This window comes from Ctenopharyngodon idella, chromosome 12, assembly GCF_019924925.1.
Source record: "Ctenopharyngodon idella isolate HZGC_01 chromosome 12, HZGC01, whole genome shotgun sequence".
Taxonomy (NCBI): Eukaryota; Metazoa; Chordata; class Actinopteri; order Cypriniformes; family Xenocyprididae; genus Ctenopharyngodon; species Ctenopharyngodon idella.
This window is the reverse complement of record NC_067231.1, coordinates 15305576-15329668: the sequence shown is the minus strand read 5'-3', so window position 1 is coordinate 15329668 and position 24093 is coordinate 15305576. Positions and strand designations below refer to the sequence as shown.

At 37.5% G+C, this 24093-nt stretch overlaps 1 protein-coding gene across 1 annotated transcript; it reads right to left on the bottom strand.

The window, feature by feature from the left end:
* Positions 1–579: 579 nt before the first annotated feature.
* Positions 580–21181, bottom strand: pkd1b (polycystic kidney disease 1b). The gene is made up of 16 exons (XM_051915701.1): positions 21033–21181; positions 20362–20876; positions 19525–19643; positions 18183–18330; positions 17818–18083; positions 15300–16016; positions 9359–12670; positions 9115–9279; positions 7071–7208; positions 6701–6983; positions 6379–6610; positions 6151–6295; positions 4430–4564; positions 4031–4175; positions 3332–3937; positions 580–734 (listed from the first exon to the last, which is right to left on the bottom strand). The coding sequence occupies exons 2-16, from the start codon at positions 20501–20503 to the stop codon at positions 580–582; spliced, it is 6708 nt and encodes a 2235-aa protein (XP_051771661.1). The 5' UTR covers positions 20504–20876; positions 21033–21181.
* Positions 21182–24093: the final 2912 nt, after the last annotated feature.

Here is a 24093-nt window from a genome sequence, read left to right as displayed (position 1 = left end):
ATGCATTTTTTTGGGCTTCAAAATCTCATCCTCTATTTACTGCCATTATAAAGTTTGGAAGAGCCAGGACATTATTTAATATATCTCTGATTGTATTCGTCTGAAAGAAGAAAGACATATACACCTAGGATGGCTTGAGGGTGAGTACATCATAAATAATTTTCATTTTTGGGTGAACCAACCCTTTAATGGTGAAATTGTTATATCTTTAAGTAGAAATGGCATACAGGCGGCAATAGTAGAAGTGCCTCAGGATGGATAAAGAGGCTGGCTCCAAACATAGTGAGGTGATGGGTGAGGCAGTGGGCAGTGTGGGGTCTGCTGCCACTCAGAGGACTCAAGCCGTCACTGCTCCAGCGCCTCTCATCAACACTGAAGAACCGGCACAGCATGCTGAATACACACACTGAGACGGACATGTCCACAGCGCTGACGCTACTGTTCAGCTTCACAAACAGGTCTTTGGCAGAGCCATTCAAGCTGTAAAATTTACAGACACAATTACTTTCATTTACACTAACACAATATTTCTATTCACTATTTTCAATGAAAAAAAATTAAGGAAGGAACAGGAAGAACTTACAGTGGTGTAAGGAAGATGGTGTGCTCCAGTGACCGAGTCTCAGCTGAGAGAGAGAGGGTGAGTTCTTGGGAATGAGTTTGTTCAGACACTGAATGAACTGGTTGGTCATCTACATAGATCCATACAATTCCAGAGGCTTTCTCACCAGCTCCTGCTTGACAATACAAAGCACAGGCTTTCTATATTCTATAGTGCTAAAACATTTCTATATTGCAAACATATTATATACCTCTTTTGCGTGTACTTAAATGTTATTTTTATTGCTAACACTGAGACCCACTGACTATTACATCAATTTCATAAAATAAATGAAATTAAAAACAATACAATATAATATACAATGCCATCTGTTTACCAAGGTTGCATGTCCTTGATCAAATTTGTAGTAAAAACAGTAATATTGTGAAATATTCTTACAATTTAAAATAACTGATTTCTGTTTTATTATTTAAAATGTTACACGATTCCTCAGAAATCATTCTAATATGCTGTTTTGGTGCTCAAAAATATCTCTATTATCAATGTTGAAACCAATTGTGCTGCTTAATACTTTTGTGTAAACCATGATTTTTCAGGATCCTTTGATGAATAGAAAGTTAAAAAAACAAAACAAAAAAAAAACATATTTTGTAACATTATAAATGTATTTACAGTCTGTTTTGACCAATTTAATGTATTGAGTATTAATTTCTTTTTAAAAAGGTCTCAAACTTTTGATTATTTTAATGCATTCTTGTTGAATAAAATCATAATTTTCAAGAAAAAAGTTCTTACTCTAAACTTTATAATATAATATAATATAATATTAAAAATAATATGTAAGCTATAAGGTACAAAAGGCTGTGCTGTATCATAAATAATTCACGGCTGAAGGGTTAGGCACGAAGCAAACCCCTTCAGCTGTGACTTATTCATGATACAGCACTAGCCTCGAGTACCTTATTGCTTTTATAAAACGGTTACCACACAATACAAATATTTAAGCAAGGAATATGTATCAATGCAACTTTCATGAAGTAAACTTTATCTAAAAGCCTTCCTTCCGCCGGAAAAAATAGTCCCTGACCGTGAACAGCAACAGAAGTTAGGCTATATTTTCACGCCATTAGATGGCGGCAAAGACTGTCTTTATGAGTGAGTCAGTCAGTAGCGAAGACTTTTACACTGAAAAGAGTGAAATGTTTTGAAAACGGAACAAGACGCAACTGCCAAGCGCCTTTACTAGCGCTGTCAGTCACGTGAAAACCCCTTAAATGTTAAAAGGACAAGATTATACATTAGAGTGACCAGACGTCCCCGTTTTCCGGGGACAGTCCCAGTTTTTGTTGTTCTGTCCCCGACTGGAGCTGTCCCCGGAAATGTCCCCGTTTTACAGCTCGTTCAAAATAACCCGAAATTCATTGCAAAAAAGCCCAACCGCACCAGCACACAACAGACTGCTGGTTATCGGAGCAATTGTGTAGTGATCATGTTAACCAACAGAGGGGGCTGTGCAGCTACACTTGGTCGCGCGCGCGCCGCTACTTCGTGAAGAACGTAATTTGGATCTGGACCAGAGATGAGCGCCATTATCGTCAAATATCAAAAATAAACAGCGGTTTCAAGGTAGTAACATACTAACTATTCATGTTAAATTAAAGTAATACTGTTTGCATGTTTTATAACAGGGCCTTAACAGTGTGCGAGATTGTTTTGCACAATTTTAAACGTCCACAAAAGTTCCCCAGTCACAACGCAGCAATTTCCACACACGTCTTAACTATATCACGTGGTGAAGGTACACTCAGATATGATTAAATAAAATAAATAATACACGTACAACTTAATTTGTGCTTAAAGTGAGTCTAAAATGCAAAATAATAGTTAAAAATTGTTAAAAGTTAAAACAGTTGTAATTTGTGTTACAGTAAAAACAGCTTGTGAAAATTAAAATTTTAAATTCAATAATAAATGTTAAAAATATTTATTAAATGCCATTTTATTTATCTTCTTATATTTATGTTGTTTTATTTTTTTAATGTAATGTGCTTTTGTAAAGTCATACTTCTTTTATATATTGATTTGAACTGCTTTTAAAATGGTTACTATTTAATTGTGTAATAGTTTTTTGGTGAATTGTATTAAAACCAGAGCAAAAATCCTAATAATAAAGCTAAATCATAATTATTTATGTAATAATATAAAGAATCCACAACGATTTAAAAACAAAAACATTCAAAAATGAATTGTCCCCGTTTTTTAATAAATAGGTGATAACAAATGAGATTTCAGTGATATTTTGACCACTCAAATAGGAAATGTCCCCGGTTTCCATTTCAGAAATCTGGTCACCTTATAATACATCGGACATTTAAACTGATTTTTTATTATGAACATAGGACTGACCTGAAGCAAAATGCTAAATCTGAATGCAGGCAATAAACTCGCTCACTCGATTTTTTTCTCACAACACTCTTCTACATAATACAGTAAGCTTCAATGAACAATATCAATTGAGAACATACAGTTTACGTTACTAAGAGTGGTTGCTAAGGGTGTTGTGTAGTGATACACAGAACCTTTGGATGAAGCGGTCATAGCCGTGTTTTATCGTGAATAAAACACAGCTATTGACCAATCAGAATCAAGGACAGGAACTAATATTTTATATAATATAATATAAATGAACATTGCATTCAAGTTATTATATTATATTATATTATATTATATATTGAAGTGTTATAAGATGCATTGGCTGGTGTACACTACCTGGGATGAGACTGAAGTTTAGGGCAACATAGAGGCCAGTCTGAGGATCTGTGTCCATTGCTTTGACTGTGAAATTTACACTTCCCTTGGGCAGCAGAGTAAAATTTTTCCATAGTAACCTCTCATCTTCTGTCTCTTGTGCTTTTTTGTGTAAAGTAATTTGTATCGCAGTGTCTAGTGTCAGGTTGGCAATCGAAATGGGCTGCCCCTGTGGTGTAGCAAACTCCATGGCTGCAAGAGTAGTCGTTATAGGAGGTTCTGCAGCTGGAATGAATGGGTTTTCTTCATCCTCCATTTGCAGAAGGATTTGCAGGACCTCTTGTTTTTCCTCCTTTAGTTGAGAGCTCAGTGCTGATGGGATGTGAAACTGGCAATGGATGAGAGGATCTGTGCACAGAAGGTCTTTACTAGGGTCACCCCGTACACCCACCACACTGATCTTTGGAACGGCGAGAGAAAGAGCTTCTTCCCCACTCATCCGCGACAACATTAATGAGCGTGTGAGCTCTAAAATCTGGCTTAGTGCTGATACAGCTGTCTCTGATGTATCCACATGCTTGAGGCCTGAATTGCTCCTCTGCCTCTGATCAGCAGTTAGTGTGCTGCCTGCAGTGAAAATGTAAGGATGGTTAAGCCACGGTTCATTTACAACTTCAGAGTGAACTTCTATTATCATGCTGTATATGAATTCTGCTTTACTTAAAACAGCCAGGATGTTTCTGCCTGTGTCTGTGGGGTTGATGTCACCCTGTCCTGTTTGTTCTCTTATCACTTTGATCATCTTTTCTGTGACCTTCAGAACCTTTGCATAGCAGCCGTCGCACTGCCATTCAGAGGAAACCACCTGCAGACAGGAAAGTACATTTTCTAGTACATCATGTGCATTTGTAACATCACATGTGACAATACTTTGTTCTTAGGCAGCATGGATAGTTTCTGTATTCCCAGCACTCCTCATTACACACAGCAGGCAATCTGTATTCAGTGATGAGGTTTTGCTTCTCGTGTCACACAGTTGCTGACATGCTTTGTGTCAAGCTATGATTAATGCTGATTAATGCTATACTTTCCATAAGCTTTAATAATTGAAAGCCTTACGGTAGACTGGGCCAAAGCTGAGCTGATCAGAGCCACATCCTGGAATGAGGAGACCGGCAGAGACGCAAGAGCCTGAATCACATTGCCACGTATCTGAATCTTGTCCTCCAACTCATGAGCACTTACGGATGCTAGCTGTGGAAGTGGGTTGATTTTGATTTAAAAACTAGTTTCTAATAACACAACATTACAGAAACTAAAGGTGCACTCAGTATTTTTTATGGCAATTGTGTTAGACTGACATCTAGTGGTGTGGATGCAACAACACACAAAGCAAATATTATCAGTTACTGATGACAGAAACTTAAGTTGAGCAAAATTCAGAATTTAAAGGCACAGTTCACCCAAAATTGAAAATTCAGCCCTCATTTACCCACCTTCCAACCTGTATGACTTTCTTCTGCGGAACACAAAAGAAGATATTTTGAGGAATGTTGCTAACCAAACAGCATTGGAGCCCACTGACTTCCATTGTTTAGACTATGAGTTGTCAACTCTGGCTCTCGAGGTCCACTTTCCTGCAAAGTTTAGTTCCACGCTTGATCAAATTCACCTGCCTATAACTTTCTAGTAATCCTGAAGACTCTGATTAGCTTGTTCAGGTGTGTTTGATTAGGGTTGGAGCTAAATGCTACGTTCACGCCATGTTTTAATTACCGCAGTCTCAAGATGACAACACGTGACGTTCTATTCAGAGCTGTTCACATCATCGGACTGGGAATTATGCGTTTCTATGGCACCACTATCAACACCTAAATGAATTTGCAGTGGTCAGGTGGTACAGTGGTCACGTGGTACAAGTAGGAGCTCTCAAACAATTCCCATCTTACAAGCTGCAATTACGAGCTCTTCAAGGACGTGAACACTTTTTACAAGATGAAATCACGTAATTGCAGTAATTACGACATGCCGCAAACACCTATACTCTGCAGGAAAGTGGACCTTGAGTGTCAGAGTTGAGAAACCCTGGTATAGACCAAAAAAATCTGAGACATTTCTCAAAATATCTTCTATCGTGTTTCACAGAAGAAAGAAAGTCATTCAGTTTTGGAACAACATGAGGGTGAGAAAATTATGACAGAATATTTCATTTTTGGGTGAACTATCCCTTTAAGAATTGCCCCCCTTTCAGTTCATGAGTTGGAATTTGAACTAAATTAGCTACACCCAAGAGGAATCTAAACTAGAATTGTAGGAGGTGGAATTTATTGAATTACATTTAAGAGAAATTCAACAGATAATGGGATTCTGGGAAATAAAGTGATTTTCCATCTTGGTACATACAATTTGAGTTCACTTATTAAAGTCCCCCTGGCCTGTAGTCAATAATTGTATCCCTTAAAACTTATCTTTGATCACCAAAATTACATATTTATAAGTTTTTTCCTGTGAAAAAAAGCCTTAAAATAGCTTGAATGTAACTCTACACCCTTGCTTCATTTAGTATACGCGGAACAATGAATATGCAAATTAGTCCCGCCTCCACTCACTCACACCAGCTCAGTGATCCACTCGGTTAACTTTACTGTAGTAAACGCTGCACAATGTCAAGAGGAAATACTGGTTTAACTCAGCCTTATAAATTTTTTATTAGGCTACTGATATCTTAATTTCATGTAAGTTTGTCATTATTTATCCATTTTATCCATCTAGTGTAATAATATTTTTAATTAGGAAAATACTAGTGTACCTTTTAATAAACATGCGGACAGCTGGTTTACCTGGTTGAGTTGGCTGGTCAAGGCAATAGAATATTGGATAATGTCCTGAGGGTTTCCTTGTTGGAGTAAGGCCCCAAACTCTGATTGGCTCTTATTCTTCAACCACTCCGTTGTACACTGGTCACACAGCAGCACTGTCAGATTCCTGCAGAAGATATGAAGTGTTATTTTGGAGCTGTGATGTTTTGCCAAATTTTACCGGAATATTATTGCCAATAGCTGACTAACTTTCTCGCTGCAATGACTGAAGCCCCCATACTGTCCTCTACCAGCACCAGCATGTGAATAATAGATATGTTTTCCGCTGTATTCAGACTACCCAGTGGCACCAGGGAGCCAAACGTGCTCTGAGTGCCTCTGTAAAGGGTAATCATGGGACATAATGGTCCAAAATCTTCACACTGTGCCACCTGCAGTGAAAATATCAGCTGAGCTGAGTCACCGTCATCATCTATCCACCCTGCCATTGAGGAAAAAATAGCAAAGAATGCGTCAATCCGCAGAACTATTACTTGGGTGAGAAAAAAGAGCAGAAGAGAAATGACACTACCTGAACAACTGTAAGAGACCACAGTTTCCAGGAAATGAAGCGAGTCTTCTGGTGACAGAGTGCAAATACCCCCGTAGGGAGGATGGTTGGGGACTAAGGTGATGCTTGCCGACCCCCAAAGCCCAGAGGCTGGCTCAGACATGTTGAGAGTAAAGGTGTATTCTTGGCCCTCCATTAGCGCTCCTGGTTTAATGACTATTTCTCTCCAGAGACTTCCTGTCGAGGTAGTGACCTCATTCAGTGTTAAAGCTTCACCTATCTGATTCTCTGCAGTCCACCTGTACTGTAGTTAAAGTGTTTTAAAACATTATTAAGGTGTGTGTGTGAGAGCCTTATGAAGTTATTCTATGGTACATTGGGAATTAATTACCTGTACAGTGTCTTGACATGAAGAACAATGGCCAGCCAAGGCAACGTGGCGCCTGTGACTTACTTGGAATTGCAACAGTGAAATACAGGAGACACACTTTACAGTCACAGGCAGCAATGCAACATTGTACAATTTAACCTTAAAAGAATAAAAATATAATTAAAGACATATAACGAACATAGTTTTCTGTTCTATGTTGACATTTTTAATGAAACAGGAAGTTTTGGGAATGACATATTGTTTTTAAATGACCAGAAAGCTCCTCGACTAGCTTAAAGGGATAGTTCACCCAAAAATTAAAATTCTCCCACCATTTACTCACCCTCATTTCATTCCACCATTAAAGGCACAATATGTAATTTTCGCCACTAGAGGTTAATTATTCAAAACAAAGGTGTAGCTTGATGATGCTGTGAATGAGCATGGAATCATGGGAGTTGTCGTCTTCAACTCCACTGCTGATAGAAAGCAAGCCGATGGACTCGGGCAGAAATCATTTTTATTTGATGAGCTAATGTATTAAAGTTTTATTAATGTTTTGAGGCATGAAGAAGGGTGGGCCGAGAGCTGCGGGGTCCAGCGGAGTTTTTATTATGCTTATGCTGCAGTCGCCAGCTTCTGCTCTTTTTGTTGCGTATGTTGGATAACGCAGCACTGTTTTACATGGTTAAAACAATCATACTAAATACGTTTAAGTGTGTTGAAAGTTGTTAGAACGTTTGTGCGTTCGCTCAATGGCTGGTACAAGAGACTTGTTGCACTTTGCAGTAATCTAGATCAATATTAGAATGTCATATTAATAAAAACTGGATGACTTGTGTTGCTAAATGACATGCAATTAATTAAAAAATTAAATATTGTTTGATGGAAAAAAACTCTCTGATTATGCTACCACTTCTACTCATGGTAAATCAAGAAAACAAGTGATTCAAACAATAAGACTTAACTGTGTTTAGCTATATAACAACGATTAGTTTTCTGTTGATAAATGTATGCAAACAGTTGCTTACCTGTCTATTAAATAGTATAATAAGTAATAAATAATATATTAAAGGATTAGTCCACTTTCAAATAAAATTTTCCTGATAATTTACTGACCCCCATGTTATCCAAGATGTCCATGTCCTTCTTTCTTCAGTTGAAAAGAAATTAAGGTTTTTGATGAAAACATTCCAGGATTTTTCTCCTTATAGTGGACTTCAATGGACTCCAATGTTGAAGGTCAAAATTACAGTTTCAGTGCAGTTTCAAAGGGCTTTAAACAATACAAGACGAGGAATAAGGGTCTTATCTAGCAAAACGATCTGTCATTTTCTAAAAAAAATACAACTGTATATGCTTTATAAACACAAATGATCGCCTTGCAAGTGGTTCCGCCAGACCGCCTTCCATATTCTTCAAAAAGCTTACGCCGTATGTCCTGCGCCTTCCCTATTCTACTTACGGAAAAAATGGAACTGGCCGCGTTCGTTCTGTAAGTTGAATAGGGAAGGTGTAGGACATACAGCGTCAACAAAATACATAACATATATACGTAAATACAATGCATATTTTTCTAGTGGTTTTTGGATATTTTAATCTATAAATCTTACATATTGTGACATATTGTGCCTTTAAGACTTTTGTTATTCTTCGAAATGCAAATAAAAGATTTTAATATTCTCTCATCATTTTTGTCCATCCTCTAAAAGTCCACACAACCAAAACTTTGATGCATCAAAAAGTTTAATAGACATTGTAAATAGACATTTTTCTGCCATTTTTCTTTATTCTATGATTAAAAATTGTAGAGAAAGTCAGTAGGGTCCAAAATTGTGGAGAAAGTCAGTGGGGTCCAAAACAACATTAGACCCCATTGTTTTTCATTATATGGACAAAAAAACTAAGATCATTTTTAAAATATCTTTTATGTTCCACAGAAGAAAGAAAGTCATACAGGTTGGGCACATCATGGGGGTGAGTAAATGATGACAGAATGTTCATGACAAATATTTTCCTAGTGAAATGCTAAAAGCAATGTGAAGTAAAATAAGTTAACACTCACCGACTGTGATATAGAGACAGGTTGTCGTCCATTTTTGTAAAAGGTGAGAGAAAAGCGGTACACTCTGTCTGGCAGCAGTGCACTTCTGGGAAGAAGCTGCATACTGCCATTTCCTGGAATGTGATGATGAAAGGTGGAAACGGCTGAAGACAATGCTGTTCTGTTCTGAAAGCACAGAATACATTATCAGTTGAGTGTTTACAGCAGTAAATGAAGAATTTACTGCATTCGTAATTTACTGTACCTCTATAGTGTAACTCCACTGGAACTGAAACAACTCAATATCATTCTCCTCTGAATCTGGATCGAAAGACTCCGTTGCATCCAGTATCAGATCATACTGAGTTGACCAGAGCCTGTGAGAACCACCTTCAATCACAGGCACCAGTTGACTGTGGACCACGGTAAGCTTAATGGTCCTGTTCTGCTGTAGAGGAGTTCCCTGAAGTCTTGCGGTAAATGTCAGACAGTAGTTTCCCACTTTTAGAGCGTGCTTTGGCAGATAAAGAAGTGGTGTTGTAACATCCACTGAATCATTTAAGGACACCTTGTCTATTCCTGAGCAATCTTGGCCTCTGAAGATCTCCCAGAAATAAGATGCTTTGTATGTAAAGCAACCATTAAAGTCCACTCGTGCTTCAAAGAAACTTGGTCTGGATTTTAATATTTTATATTGTTCCTTTACAATGTAGACGTGTGGCTGGGTACACTCCAGCTTTTGTACTTTAATTGTCATTTGAGTGGAGACCTCACTTATGTTGTTGAAAGCTGTTAATTTCACCACAAATTCACCAGTAGTATTGAATTTGTGGATTTGTCTATTGGATTCTGTAACCAGGGCTCCTTCACTGGCATCACCGAAATCCCAAATGAATTTAAGGTTGCTGCCTCCATCTGTCATGGCTACAAAAGTGACCGGATAGTCAATAAAAGCTCCATCATGGGAGGTAAAAATCTTCACTTCCTTCACATACTTCTGTATTGTTGCTATACTGGTCAGGGACTGTGAGCAGAAGCCATTATCAGCTTCCACTGTAACAGACAGGGATCCATTAGTAAAAGGTGTGAAGTGAACATTTTGCCCGAATTCCTGAGAGGACTGGACTTCATTTAATAGGAAAGTCCAGTGGTAATTGGCTTGTGAGTCACTGGATGCTTGAAAACTGATGTTTTTGGATGCCTCTAGGACAGCAGAGCAACATCCGATCAAATGCAAACCTTTAATTCTTTCCACGACTCTCACAATCACTGTTGCAGTTTGGTAACTGACATTATTTTTTGCTTTTATTCTTACCAGGTGGTTTCCGACTGAAAGAGAAGAGGTTGTAAAATTCTGCCGAATATCCACGGAATAACTTGAATTAACAAACTCCAAAGAAAAGGAAACTTCACTTCCTCGGGAGATAGATGGTGTGAAAGTAACCATGTCGTCCTCACAAACAACATCACTGCTAACCGTAAGTAAAAGTCCTTGGATGGCGTCCTGAACCACAAGAGTGTATGATACAGTTTGCCAGCTAATGTCGTTTGAGGCGTTAAGTGAGATCCGGTGATCAGCGACTTCCACGAAAGAATAGCTAACAGTTTGATTGTCAGCAAGAACAGTAACAGTGTTGTTGTGAAACGTTAAAACCCATTCCCAGTGCAGGACGTTTCCTGTTCCTGCAGAGCCATGGAAAAACACAAGGCTATTTGAAGTTACAAAAAATGGTCTGATTCGTCCATTTATCTGAATATCCACTTTAGAGATGTCTTCCTGAATTATTAGTTGCTTGGTTGCATCATCAGACCCAAACACATTCGTGACTGATACTCTGATATTGACCACACCGATAACTTTAAAAACATGCAACACAAAAGGCACATCTGATATTACAGGACTGCGCTCAGAGTCCAAGAACCATGAGTAGTGAAGGTCAGTTCCAGATGCAACACTCACAGATATCCTCACTGGCTTTCCTTTAGCTACAGCATTCATTGGCGATGAAATACTCAATCCAGACACAAGCTCTACTGCTCTCAGTGAAAGTTCACTATCTACTGATCCAAGGGCATTGGATACTACCAGTCTGATGTGTATATCACCAGGGCTGTTTGCAACAAGTGGAAACTGTTTGTGATTACTTACAGTTCTGTTAATCCAACTTTGGTTTGCAGTCCACTCATATGTCAAGTTAGAACCACGTGTCACTGATGCCGTCAATACTACGGCCTGATTTGTCAGGACATATCTTGCAGCACGCAGCTCCTGACATTGAATTCGAACTCCATGTATTCTCTCTACAACCTCAATGTGTGCTATGGTTTCTACTCGACTGACAAGATTTTGTGCCACAACTTTTATCCGAAACATTCCTGCTTTTGGAAACACATATGTGTACGTAGACGTACCAGGCTTTGGAGGTGATGAAGAATCCACAGTCCAGTAAAACGCAACATTTTCATTAACATCAGTCTGAGCTATTATCGGTGTCTCTTTTCCTGCCTCCACAAATGGCTGACTGGTATTAACCATTAAGAATGACAGAGGTGCCTGCACCTCAATCTCTATGGACACCGAACTTGAACTTATAGCATTAGATGCTGTGGCAATCACACAAAAATGCCCTGGAAAACTGAAAACGTGTGATTGATTTTGGCCCTCCTTTTTGTAGCCATCTCCAAAGTTCCACTGAAAAGAAGCTGTTTTACCAGGAAGCTCAACCCAAAAGTAATAGGACTGATTCACAGCCATTGCATCATGGTTGCCTTCATATTTTATGGATAGATTAGATACAGGCCTTTGAACTAAAATGGTTGCTTTTGCTGTTCCGTTGCTGACTTTGTTATGTACCTGCACTGAAATTTCATACAAGCCCTCCTCTTGAAAAACAAAGCAATGGTGGGATTGGCCTTTGACTGGAACTATATCACTAGAAAGGTTGTTATACCACCAAAACAGATAATCTGTTACTTTGGGAAGCACGGAAACATCAAAGCATATTTCCTCACTCACCGCTACAGCACTCTTGGCTGAATGCAGGGTAACATCTGTTATTTGAGCCTCAACACATATGCTGGTTTCATAATGTACCGAATCCACAAGGCTATGAGCATTTACACCAACTGTGTAAGTCCCTGAACTTAGAAAAGTATGAGTGATAGTTGTAGCTCCTTTAACAACAGACAATGGTGTGTCATCTCCAAAATCCCAGTGAAAAGTTAAAAAAGGAACGAAGCCTTTGACTAACACCTCAAAATCAGTCTCCACTTGACTCAAAATGCAGTCTGTTGGGATAATTTTACTAATTAGCAAACGATAGACTTCCACATTGACTAACCGTTGTTCTTTACTTACAGGATTATAAGCAGAAACCTGAATGGTGTAATTTCCAGGAGACTTGTAAATGTGAGAGGCTGAGCTTCCAGTGAGATCTTTTAGTATTGAACCATCTCCAAATTCAAAGGTCCATTTTAGATGTGTGCCTGCACACACTCTGCCACTGATTTCAAAGGTGGAGTTCAGTTCAATGGAGCTATTGTAATTTAACTGGAGATCCGAGACAGCTTCAACAACCTCCAATAATGTATAGTTAGTCAAGACTGACAAGGAGTTGTTGGCACAGATGGTGACGTTGTATGTGCCGGGCCTTTTAAAAACATGCCTGACTTTACTGTAATATTCCTTCACTTGATCAGAGTCATCGCCAAAATTCCATAAATAAAGTATTCCGTATGAAGAGGGCCATGGTGAGACCTCAAAGAGGATGGTGTGGTTAACTTGACAGATAGTAGGAGATGATGACACCAGCAGTCTTGATATTGGAGTCCTTATTTTAACGGTTACAGCCTTTTCAATTCGGTCATAATTGTTGTAAGCCTTTATTTTCAGTGTGTAGTCACCTAAAAAGAAAAATCATATATCCTGAAATTTAGTATATAATTGTTTTTTTTCCCCCACGGCATAACCACTTAGAACTGCATTCAGTAATTTTAATGTTGTGCTGGCAGATTTGGCAGTTATCTTGGGTTTATTACAATGTCAAGTAAAAAAAAAAATGGTTTCAGTGACTGATTTAGCCCGTTTCCATCCACTAAATAAAAAAATAAAAAGAGTAATTGCGACTTTTTATCTCAGACTTTTTTTCTCACAATTGCGAGTTATAAAGTCAGAATTGCGAGATATAAACTCGCAATTGTGTGATATAAAGTCAGAATTCTGATGTTTTTTCTCGCAATTCTGACTTTATAACTCGCAATTGCGTGATATAAAGTCACAATTCTGAGATATAAACTCACAATTGTGTGAAACTTTTTTCTTGCAATTCTGACTTTATATCACGCAATTGCGAGTTTATATCTCAGAATTGTGACTTTATATCACGCTATTGTGAGTTTATATCTCGCAATTCTGACTTTATATCACGCAATTGCGAGTTTATATCTCAGAATTGTGACTTTATATCATGCTATTGTGAGTTTATACCTCGCAATTCTGACTTTATATCACGCAATTGCGAGTTTATATCTCTGAATTGTGACTTTATAACTCGCAATTGTGAGAAAAAAAGTCAGAATTGTGAGAAAAAAAAGTCAGAATTGAGAGATACTGTATAAACTCACAATTGCAAGATAAAAAGTCAGAATTCTGAGATAAAGTCTCAATTACTGTTTTTATTTTTTTATTTAGTGGCGGAAACGGGCTTCCATATGATGTCACTGTAGCAATGCACAATTAAAATTATTTACAGTACCTGGAAAAGAATATGTATGATGGATAGAGTCTTGCAGAAAGAAATGTTTGGCACTTAGGTGAAGATAACTGTCTTCCATCTCTAAAGGAGCAGAAGCTGGGTGACTGACAGATGCTGTATTATCACCAAAATCCCATCTGGACAGATAAATCATTTCATAATATAGCATAATGGAGCATTATACATTCAGAGGAGGTCAAACTTAATTTCATAATTCTAACTCAACTATAATTCAGAGACATTAACCTGATTGTAACGCCTATAGAGATGTCAGCTTTAACTTGAATTGTGTAGAGAGTTGAGGTGTTTACAGCAATGGCCTCTGGCATGGAAATTACTGCTAGGTCAGCTAATGGGGTCATTACATCAGCTGTGAGCTTCACCTCAATTAACTGAGAGCTCACGGGGTTATTTGCCATTACCTAGAGCAGAGAAAGCAGTAAAGATTTGAAAAAAATAGAAAAATGAAATCATTCATAACAAAACCTAAAGCAATGATTCTCAATTGGTGGGTCGTGACTCCAAAATGGGTCTCAGGTCCGTTCTGATAGAGTCACTGACAGCAGGAAAAAAACAATGCTAGATGCAAACAATAAAATGCAACTAACCACATAATCATGTATAAGTAGGATAACAAAATAAATAGATTAATCTACTTTTAAAAGAGAGGAGAATATGCTTTACATAACTTTTGTTGTTGATATTAAAGGCAGTGCATCCTATTAAACTTAGTATTTTCACTTGAAACAAAGATAAATATAAATTGTGCAACTACAATACCACAATTGGCTTTGTGGAATTAATTATTAGCTGCAGCAATCATGAACCTATTGAAATTCAAGAGACATTTACCAAATAGAACCAAATAAGAAACTATAAAGACAAGCCAAGGCCAATGTAAATAATTTGACTTTTTTAATAATAATTTTGCATTAATTATAATTTTTCAGTTTTTTGTTCTGCATGCAGTTAATATTAACACATTTTATAAAACATTTTGTTTTGAAGAATGTTTTGTTTCTTTTTTAAAAACCAACTAAACCAGACAAGAACCACTTACCTAAAGGATTTGAAGACCCGAATCATTGTATCATTGCTTTAGGTTCAGTTTCACAAAGGGGTTTAAAGAAATATTTCTTTAATATTAACATGTTTACCTTTAGTGCGTATTCTGCTGGTTTTTTAAAAACCACACTGTAAGACTCTCCTATGTGTGGAAACTGAACCAGGTCATCAGTAATCCAAGTATACCTTACTGATGAGCCAGTGACTACTGAAGCTGTAAACAACTGTAGGGGGAAAAACACAGAGTAAGCCCCCTAAAAATCATTTAAAGTCTAGTTATGACATTCTAAAAACCTTTTCCTCAAATACCATGTAAATACCATTAGCACATCAAATTCTAAAAGGTTACTGGCAATCTTTTCACAATGACACATAAGAAATTGATACCTGTGGTATGTCGACTAGAACTCTGCTGAAGCCCTGAGGCTGGATGCTCAGCCCAGTGACAGGAATATGAGACACAACTCTCACACTCAGAGTCTGGGAGTTCAAGCTGTTTGAAGCCATGATGTTTAGTGTATGTTCCCCTTGACTAGAAAGCTCCATGTACACATGAGAAAACCACGTGCCAAGAGTAGCCCTAACACATCCTCCTTCAATCTCAGGCATCTCAGCAGGGCAAGAGGGTTCAAAAGGGACTCCATTCTTAGACACAGGGTCCGACCAGGAACTGGTTGCATTTCCTCCTGAAATGATCTGGATGACAATGAGAGTTGGGATATTGACAGCAACATGCATTTGGTTGCCTTGGTCAAGCTTTGGATGTAAAACTTGCAACCCTGTGACAGGACTCTCTGCTTTGATTGGACTGTTGCTCTGTGAGGTGTTTGGTATTGGTGAAACTCCATAGTGTGGCACTGTGTCCTCATAAATCACCCGTAGGTCACAGACCAGTCCATCTAGCCATTGGCCCTGTCCCAATTGGGCAGACAGGGTCCCCTCTAACCAGCCCCCCCACTCAGGCCCATGAAGGGAGAGGTAAGTCTGGCGCCAGACTGAGCTGGTACTGGCAACACAATGTAGAAATTCACCTGCTCTTCTAGTGTGTTGCAATGCCAGAATATCATCAGGATAGACAGTGATATGTTTGTCTTGTACTATAACCTGCATAAAACAACAAAATAGTCTCAGATTTAAAAAAACAGCCAAATTTATAATCAATATATAATCAAATATGTATATGTATATACAACCCGAATTCCAGAAATGTTAGGACGTTTTTTAAATGTGAATAAAATGAAAACTAAAAGACTTTCAAATCACATGAGCCAATATTTTATTCACAATAGAACATAGATAACATAACAAATGTTTAAACTGAGAAATTTTTCACTTTTATCCACTAAATGAGCTCATTTCAAATTTGATGCCTGCTACAGGTCTCAAAAAAGTTGGCACGGGGCAACAAATGGCTGAAAAAGCAAGAAATTTTGAAAACATTCAGTTGGGAGAACATCTAGCAACTAATTAAGTTAATTGATATCAGGTCTGTAACATGATTAGCTATAAAAGGTATGTCTTAGAGAGGCAGAGTCTCTCAGAAGTAAAGATGGGCAGAGCTGTGAAAGAGTGCGTAAAAAGATTGTGGAATACTTTAAAAACAACGTTTCTCAACGTCAAATTACAAAGGCTTTGCAAATCTCATCATCTACAGTGCATAACATCATCAAAAGATTCAGAGAAACTGGAGAAATCTCTGTGCGTAAGGGACAAGGCCAAAGACCTTTATTGGATGTCTATGGTCTTCGGGCCCTCAGACAACACTGCATCACTCATCACTCATGATTGTGTCAATGACATTACTAAATGGGCCCAGGAATACTTCCAGAAACTGTCGGTAAACACAATCCGCCGTGCCATCTGCAGATGCCAACTAAAGCTCTATCATGCAAAAAGGAAGCCATATGTGAACATGGTCCAGAAGCGCCGTCGTGTCCTGTGGGCCAAGGCTCATTTAAAATGGACTGTTTCAAAGTGGAAAAGTGTTCTATGGTCAGACGAATCCAAACTTGACATTCTTGTTGGAAATCACGGACGCCATGTCCTCTGGGCTAAAGAGGAGGGAGACCTTCCAGCGTGTTATCAGCGTTCAGTTCAAAAGCCAGCATCTCTATTTCAGGGAAGACCTTGTGTATTTCAGCAGGACAATGCAAAACCACATACTGCAGCTATTACAACAGCATGGCTTCGTCGTAGAAGAGTCCGGGTGCTGAATTGGCCTGCCTGCAGTCCAGATCTTTCACCTATAGAGAAAAATACGTCAAAGATGACCACGAACCCTTCAGTGGCTGGAAACCTATATCAGGCAAGAATGGGACCAAATTCCAACACCAAAACTCCAGAAACTCATAACCTCGATGCCCAGACGTCTTCACACTGTTTTGAAAAGAAGAGGACATGCTACACCATGGTAAACATGCCCCCGTCCCAACTTTTTTGAGACCTGTAGCAGGCATCAAATTTGAAATTAGCTCATTTTGTGCAAACATTTTATTAAATTTCTCAGTTTAAACATTTGTTATATTATCCATGTTCTATTGTGAATAAAATATTGGCTCATGTGATTTGAAAGTCTTTTAGTTTTCATTTTATTCAAATTTAAAAAACGTCCCAACATTTCCGGAATTCGGGTTGTATCTGTATATATGTATGTTAGTTTTTTATCAACTCATGAACCACCTTTTGGGTGATTTAATACAGAATCTAGCATCTTCAATTGTAGTGAATATGACTTCAAAGGACTTCAGTATTAATATTACTGTAATATTGTTGCAGTGCTTGTCTTGTTGCTAGGCCAAACGTTCAGTACAGTGTAATGAACCATTTTCCTTCGCTTTATTATTGTTAAATAATTAATACAATAATTATTTTAAAAATGATGAACAAGTCAAATATTGCCACCTACACTGATGTGTGTGAGTTCAGTGCTTGGTGGCAGTGTCAGTGACATGTCTGCCATCAAGTGGAAGAACGGTGGTGTCGCAGGGTATCGGGGAGGCAGAGGGAATACATGTCCCCCGTTAAAGGAGTGGTAAGGGTTGCACGGACTGGTGACAGGCAGACAGATCTCCAGCAGGTGACACCAGTACTGCCCACTGACACAGCCACCAGTAGTGTTACACATGGGCATCGGTGAACAGCAGCTGAAAGGGTTCAGGAGAGAACTACAACCTGAGAGAGAAGGTGTTTTATAAAATGTACTTCTTAAACTGGTAAATTGATAAACTGGTAACAAAGTATGTGTTGCTCATTAGTGCTTGATTTGCTCACCGGGTGGTACTAGATGATGACTTGGGCTGCAAAACGGCCGTAAGATTTGCACTCTAGCAAAGGTCAGCTGATCACTTGGCTGCATCACCAAATCCAAAGACAGCACTTGACCCTCATGGCTGAACCAAAGACCTGGGAACAACATAATCTGTGCACACACACCTTTCATTTCAAAATAGGTGTCTATTAACTTCCAAATGGTAAAATTAACATGTATGGTTCATAAAATGAAATTTTTTTTTTTTTTTTTTTTGAGAAACCCATTAGTACTTTTATTCAGCAAGGTTGCATGATCAAAAGTGACAGTAAAGACTTTTATAATGTTCCAAAAGATTTCGAATAAATGCTATTAAATGTCTTTAACTATGTACTAACATTTAAATTAATTATTTGATACAATGCACTTATTGTATATATACATGTTTTTTACTTGTACTTATATTTTTAAGAAATACCTGCATGTAATTACAACTGTAATTAATTTCTGTAATTACATCTATGATTACACTGTTGGACCCTTCCCCTACACCCTAACCCACCCTTAAACCTACTCATACCACCAAACCTGTCCCTAACCACCCATATCCCACCTCAATAGCGGCAAGTGTATTGCAATACAACATGAACAAAATAAGTAAATTGTAGCTAACTTTTTTAAGTACTTAGTTAAAGACACCTAATATAAGTGAGACTGAATGATTTCTAAAGGTTAATGTGAGACTGAAGACTGGAGCAATGGATGCTGAAAATTCAGCTTTGCCATCAAATAAATAAATGGCATGTTAAAATATGTTAAATACAGAGCCCCTAAAGGGACATGGTTGTGGGGAAAAAAAAAAATGAGACGGGAGGAAAAATAATAAGTCAATGCTTTTGCGTTCTCTCGCAAATGTTTTGCGTTCCCCCGAGAAACTTTGCAATCACTTGCAAAACCTTTGCGTTCCCCCAAGAAACTTTGTGTTCTTCTCGGCGAAGCACAAAAGTTTTTGTTATTGGGCAAAACATTTGCAAGAGAATGCAAAAGCATTGACAAGCATTTTTCCTCAATCTCATTTTTTTTTTCATCACCAAGTCCCTTTAGGGACTTCGTAATTAAAATGGAAAACAGTTATTTTTAATTGTAATAATATTTCACAATTTTTGGTCAAATAAATGCAGCTTTGGTGAGCATAAAAGACTTAACATGAAAAAAAAACTTTTAAACGGTAGTGTATCTTTAAAAGTTTCATATTAGTGTAAAATTGTTGAGTAGGCCTATATATTTTATAGAATAAACTGTAGATCCTTTGATTAACAATTTATTAAGCTGATTGTTTTTTGTTGTTGTTGTTTGTTTTTTTACCTCAACCATGTGTGGTCCTGGGTCTGGTGGAAAGGGTAGCAGTTGTATCTGGGACACTGTGTATATGCCTGACATTAGTGGCACACCTGTCACGTAGCTCTCCAGTGATGGCAAAGACACTTTAAAGAGAAAATGAATGACAATGCTGTCAGTTATGAGATCTGACAAAGGTTTTGCAACATGGCTTAAGTTAACTAAATGTGAGTTTTAAATAACTCTGTAAACAAATGTTTGTCATCCCCTAGCTCAAAGTTAAAGTCACCATGAAACCAAAATGGACAATTCTTGTTTTTTTTTAATGGAATATTGTATATGTTTTTTTCCTCATAATCTTTAGTCAAAATAACTTCTTGCAATGACATCTCATCTCTTTTCTGATGACATTTACTGGTACAAGTGTGGGACATCCTGTCACTCACATGACATTACAGCAATAGCAAACAACAATGATCCAACGATTCAATCAATTCCCAGTGGACAAAATCCTGCCCTACATTTCTTGTTAAGAAACTTTAGTTGCGATAGTCTTTTTAAGAAAAGACTATCGCAACTTCTGTTTCATGCTGACTAAAAGCGAACTACAGTACTGTAATGCTAAAAGTATTTTATGTCCAAGAAATAATCGCATATCTTCAGCCATATCATGCTGTTTTCAGAAATTTTAGTAATTTTTTTTTTTTTTTTTTTAATAATAGTGAAAAGAGCTAAACTTAATTTTTTTCTGACGAAAATGTTACTGTTGTGGAAGGTGTATGTGATTATTGGTCCAGTCATGACAATGATTTGGATAAAGTGATTTTCTTGTATCAGTGGGGTTAAAACAGTTTATTAGCTTACCTGATATCTTTTTCTCACAGATGATGAAATTTCCCTTATTACATATTTCATTCGTCCATTGTCCATTGTCCAGAGCCATTGAAGTACATTCCTTCATCTCACTGCCTTCAGTATCTAAATCATCGAACCAACCCTGTTCCATTCCATTTCTCAACCAGACCCCAATTGGAGCTTCTCTGGAATTTACACAGTGTTAAAGCAAATACAGGATCAGCCATTGAAAAAGTTGCAGTGCTCTGTGTTTGAGACTATAATCTCTAAATAATATATTTTTAAATATTTCTGTTGGGAAAAAAAACAGGCCTGCAAAACCATGTAAAATCTTGTGATCTCTTACAGTTGAAATGAATTTTGTATGAAGGTCTGAACATTCACACTGTCCACCATAGCAAGGTCTCCTCTCTCATCTCTCTGACAGATGCTTCTTGCTTCCAGCCATGCTGACGTAAATGCGGGCATCCAGTAACAGCGCAAACCATCACGGTCAATTTTTGCACCCTTTGGGCAATAATATTCTAGTGGAAAGCATGAAATATTCCAAAAACAAATTGTGTTCATTTTATATGCATCCACAAATAGCGAACACAAGTCACGTAATGTAATGCTCTATGATTGAAAAAAATTAGCAAGAATAATATCCATTACTGAGCAAGGCAGATAAAACATCTCACCACTGAAGCAGCTTGTAAGAACACAGAGAATCCAAATGAGAGGCAGGTGCACAATATTTGCCATTTTATCTGTTCCCCAGGTAGATCATAATAAATGTAAGTAATAATGAAAATCATGAGAGACTGACTGTGTCCGTCCACGAAGACCCTGCTTTAACTTTCCTTTCCTTCCTACTTTTCTTCTTCTCTCTCTCTCTCTCTCTCTCTCTCTCTCTCTCTCTCTCTCTCTATCTCTCTCTCTCTCTGGCCTCCTTTTGTCTTTCTCTTGTACTTTTAGTGCTTGGTGACTTATTAGCATTGTGCATTTCAACACATAGTTTCAACCCCCCCTTTAACATTCACATGACTTTTGGTGTGTCTCACAGCAACAGCCCCAGAAGAGAGTTCTCATTAACATGCTGTAAAATCCCGCCTGATGAATAGACAGTTAAACCGCTCATCCAGGTTAAATGCGTCACCACCTCCTTTATTACACTATATCAATATAAAATGAAAAGGAAAAAAGCATTCTGAATTTTTCAAGGCATCAGCAGTGCTGTTTGCCATTGGAATAGAACATCTTTTGTGCAGTTTTGCTTAAGTTCTGCCCAAACCCTTGAAAATACAATCTAACCTTCAGGCAACTGTTTATTTTTCTCCTCCAGGACATACGTCATTCTCCACTCCACTTTAAATGTACAGAAAATAAGAGCGAGGAAATGCAGAAAACGGGAAAAAAATGGGCTCTTCTCAGAAGACGCACCAGTCGTTGCTAAGCAACTGAGTAGATAGAGCAGGGGTTGACAGTCATTCTTTTCAAAGCAAAGCAGACAGACGTAACAAGGCTTCCTCGGCTGAATACCGGGTCGTAGCTTTCAGGGGTGAACAATGGAACAGCATCTAATAGTTTTCAGCAAAAAGGCCAATGAGAATCAGATTGGATTCCAGTGACCTTTCTCCAAACCTTACCGGATCTAGATGTTATTACATTTAGAATTGCAAACGCATGACGTTCCAAACCTGTATGACTTTCTTTCATCTGTGGAACTCAAAAGATGATGTTTTAAAGTATGCTAGAGGGCAAACAACTTTTGATACCTTTGACTTTCATTATATGGAAAAAAATGCTCAGTTACGAGCTCCTGCTCCTGACGAGCCTACTGTGTTTTGAATTATGGGTGGGACTTCCGGTTTGGGGAGCTTCTATTCAAAAAGACTGAAAGGAATAATTTCAAATCATAAGGTTTCCCTACAAATAAAGCTTATCCGTCATTAATAATTCAGTGGAATGCACGAAGAATCTCTCGTTTTTCTCCTCAAATGCTCTTTCCAGGTTTGCTTTCATAGGTAAATTACAATTTATTATCTGTCAAAATGATGGAAATCACTATAAAATAGTATCACGCAGTTAATAAACATTTTTTATTAAGGCAATGTATGTTACATAATACAGATATATACTGAATTATAGATATATACTACAGTGATATTTTACCCGTCCGTTATTGTAATCGCGTTGATGCTTTTGCACTTTTAAATGTCCTTTTAATGCTTGATGGTTGAAGGGCGAATAGAATAATGTCATCATGTTTTTTTTTTTTTTTTTAAAAAGCATATTTTTGAGTTTATAAAGCGCGCCTTAATTCACGCAAAACGTCATGGGGCATAGGAATAAGGTGGATATGGCTGGCTTAAAACAACCCCAAATAGGTTGGAAATTAAAAATCAGACATAATTACTAGAGGCAACAATAATAATCAAAATGTGAACATTTATTAATAAGAAATTTAATAAATGTTTATTGTTTAAATATTATTCATTAAACTTATTAATAAATGTTAATTTCCAACATATTTTGGGTTCATTTTAAGCAAGCAATATAACAATTTTTAAACAATAGAGCCTTTTCACATTTACGGGTTTCTCAGAAGCGGAAGTCGTCATAGTTGAGTAAACTTTTTTAGCGGTGAATGAGAGACTTCATTAAATATATATTTTTTTGTGTGTCATTTTGCACAAATAGCAAAATAAAAACTCCACAATAGTATTTTCATAACTTTCAAAAAGAGGAAAAAAATAGAGAGCGACTGATAATGGCAGTTAGAAGAGAGGAAGATGTAATGTTTACCGTCAGTTCCATAGCCACTGTATTAGAAACACCCTCACAGCAGCATTAACTAGTTTTTTGTAATTTGATGCAATGTTAATATAATAGTGTTATAGATATACATTTAGAAAAAAAAAAATGAAAATATAAAAAACTTTGCAGGATTTACGATATTGATAACCCTTAAAACGTGTCATCACAGTCTGTGAAAAGGGTCTATAGTTGAGTTAAATAAAACTACCCAGCAGGTTGGGCAAACAATAAACATAAACCAACCCATTTGCTGAGTTTGTCCATTTTCAGATCAACTTATGTTGTTTTTAACCCAGCATTTTTCAGAGTGTAGACATTTTTCAGCATACAGGTTCAGAACGACACAAGGATGGGAAAAAAGATCACAGCATTTTAATTTTTGGGTGAACTATCCCATCATATTGTGATTGACTGTTGTCTTTTATCCGATGTTGATTACAGCTGTTTTAGCATCACTGTGGACTCATTGGGTTGACCTGTGCATTGAAGGTGGTGTTGGGGGAGGTTTTTAGAAAATATTCCAGAGGGCTTTGTGTCAGGAAACAAAATGGTGATGAATCCCAATTAATCAACTTCATCCTGATGAGCATGCCAATGAAAAGAGGGGAATATTGTTATGTAAATATGACATTAACACCTTCATACCTTTCAGATGCAGTCAGCATGAACTGTGTTTTCCATCTCCTACATCTTTATCAATGTCATTAGATAAAATGTTAGTGGTTAAATGTTTATTTGTAAGTTGAATTATAAAATTATTCATGATGTATGTGATTATACTGTTTATACTAAATTTTGCTCTGACACAACATTTGCGTCTCACCCCTCCTGAAATATTTGTGGCAGGCTGTTGTTCAGGGCTGAATAACAATTATCTGCCAGATAGATTATTGCGCTGAGCATTGCTCAGAATCTCTGATTACTTTCTGAATCAATTCCCCA

Coding starts and splice junctions, on each gene's coding strand:
- pkd1b (XM_051915701.1), bottom strand. CDS start 20,503: ATGGAACAGGGTTGGTTCGATGATTTAGATACTGAAGGCAGTGAGATG. Junction 18,331..19,524: donor CAGGACCACACATGGTTGAG/GTAAAAAAACAA, acceptor GTGTGTGCACAG/ATTATGTTGTTCCCAGGTCT. Junction 12,671..15,299: donor TTCTAGTCGACATACCACAG/GTATCAATTTCT, acceptor ACATTATTGGAG/GTTGTTGAAGCTGTCTCGGA.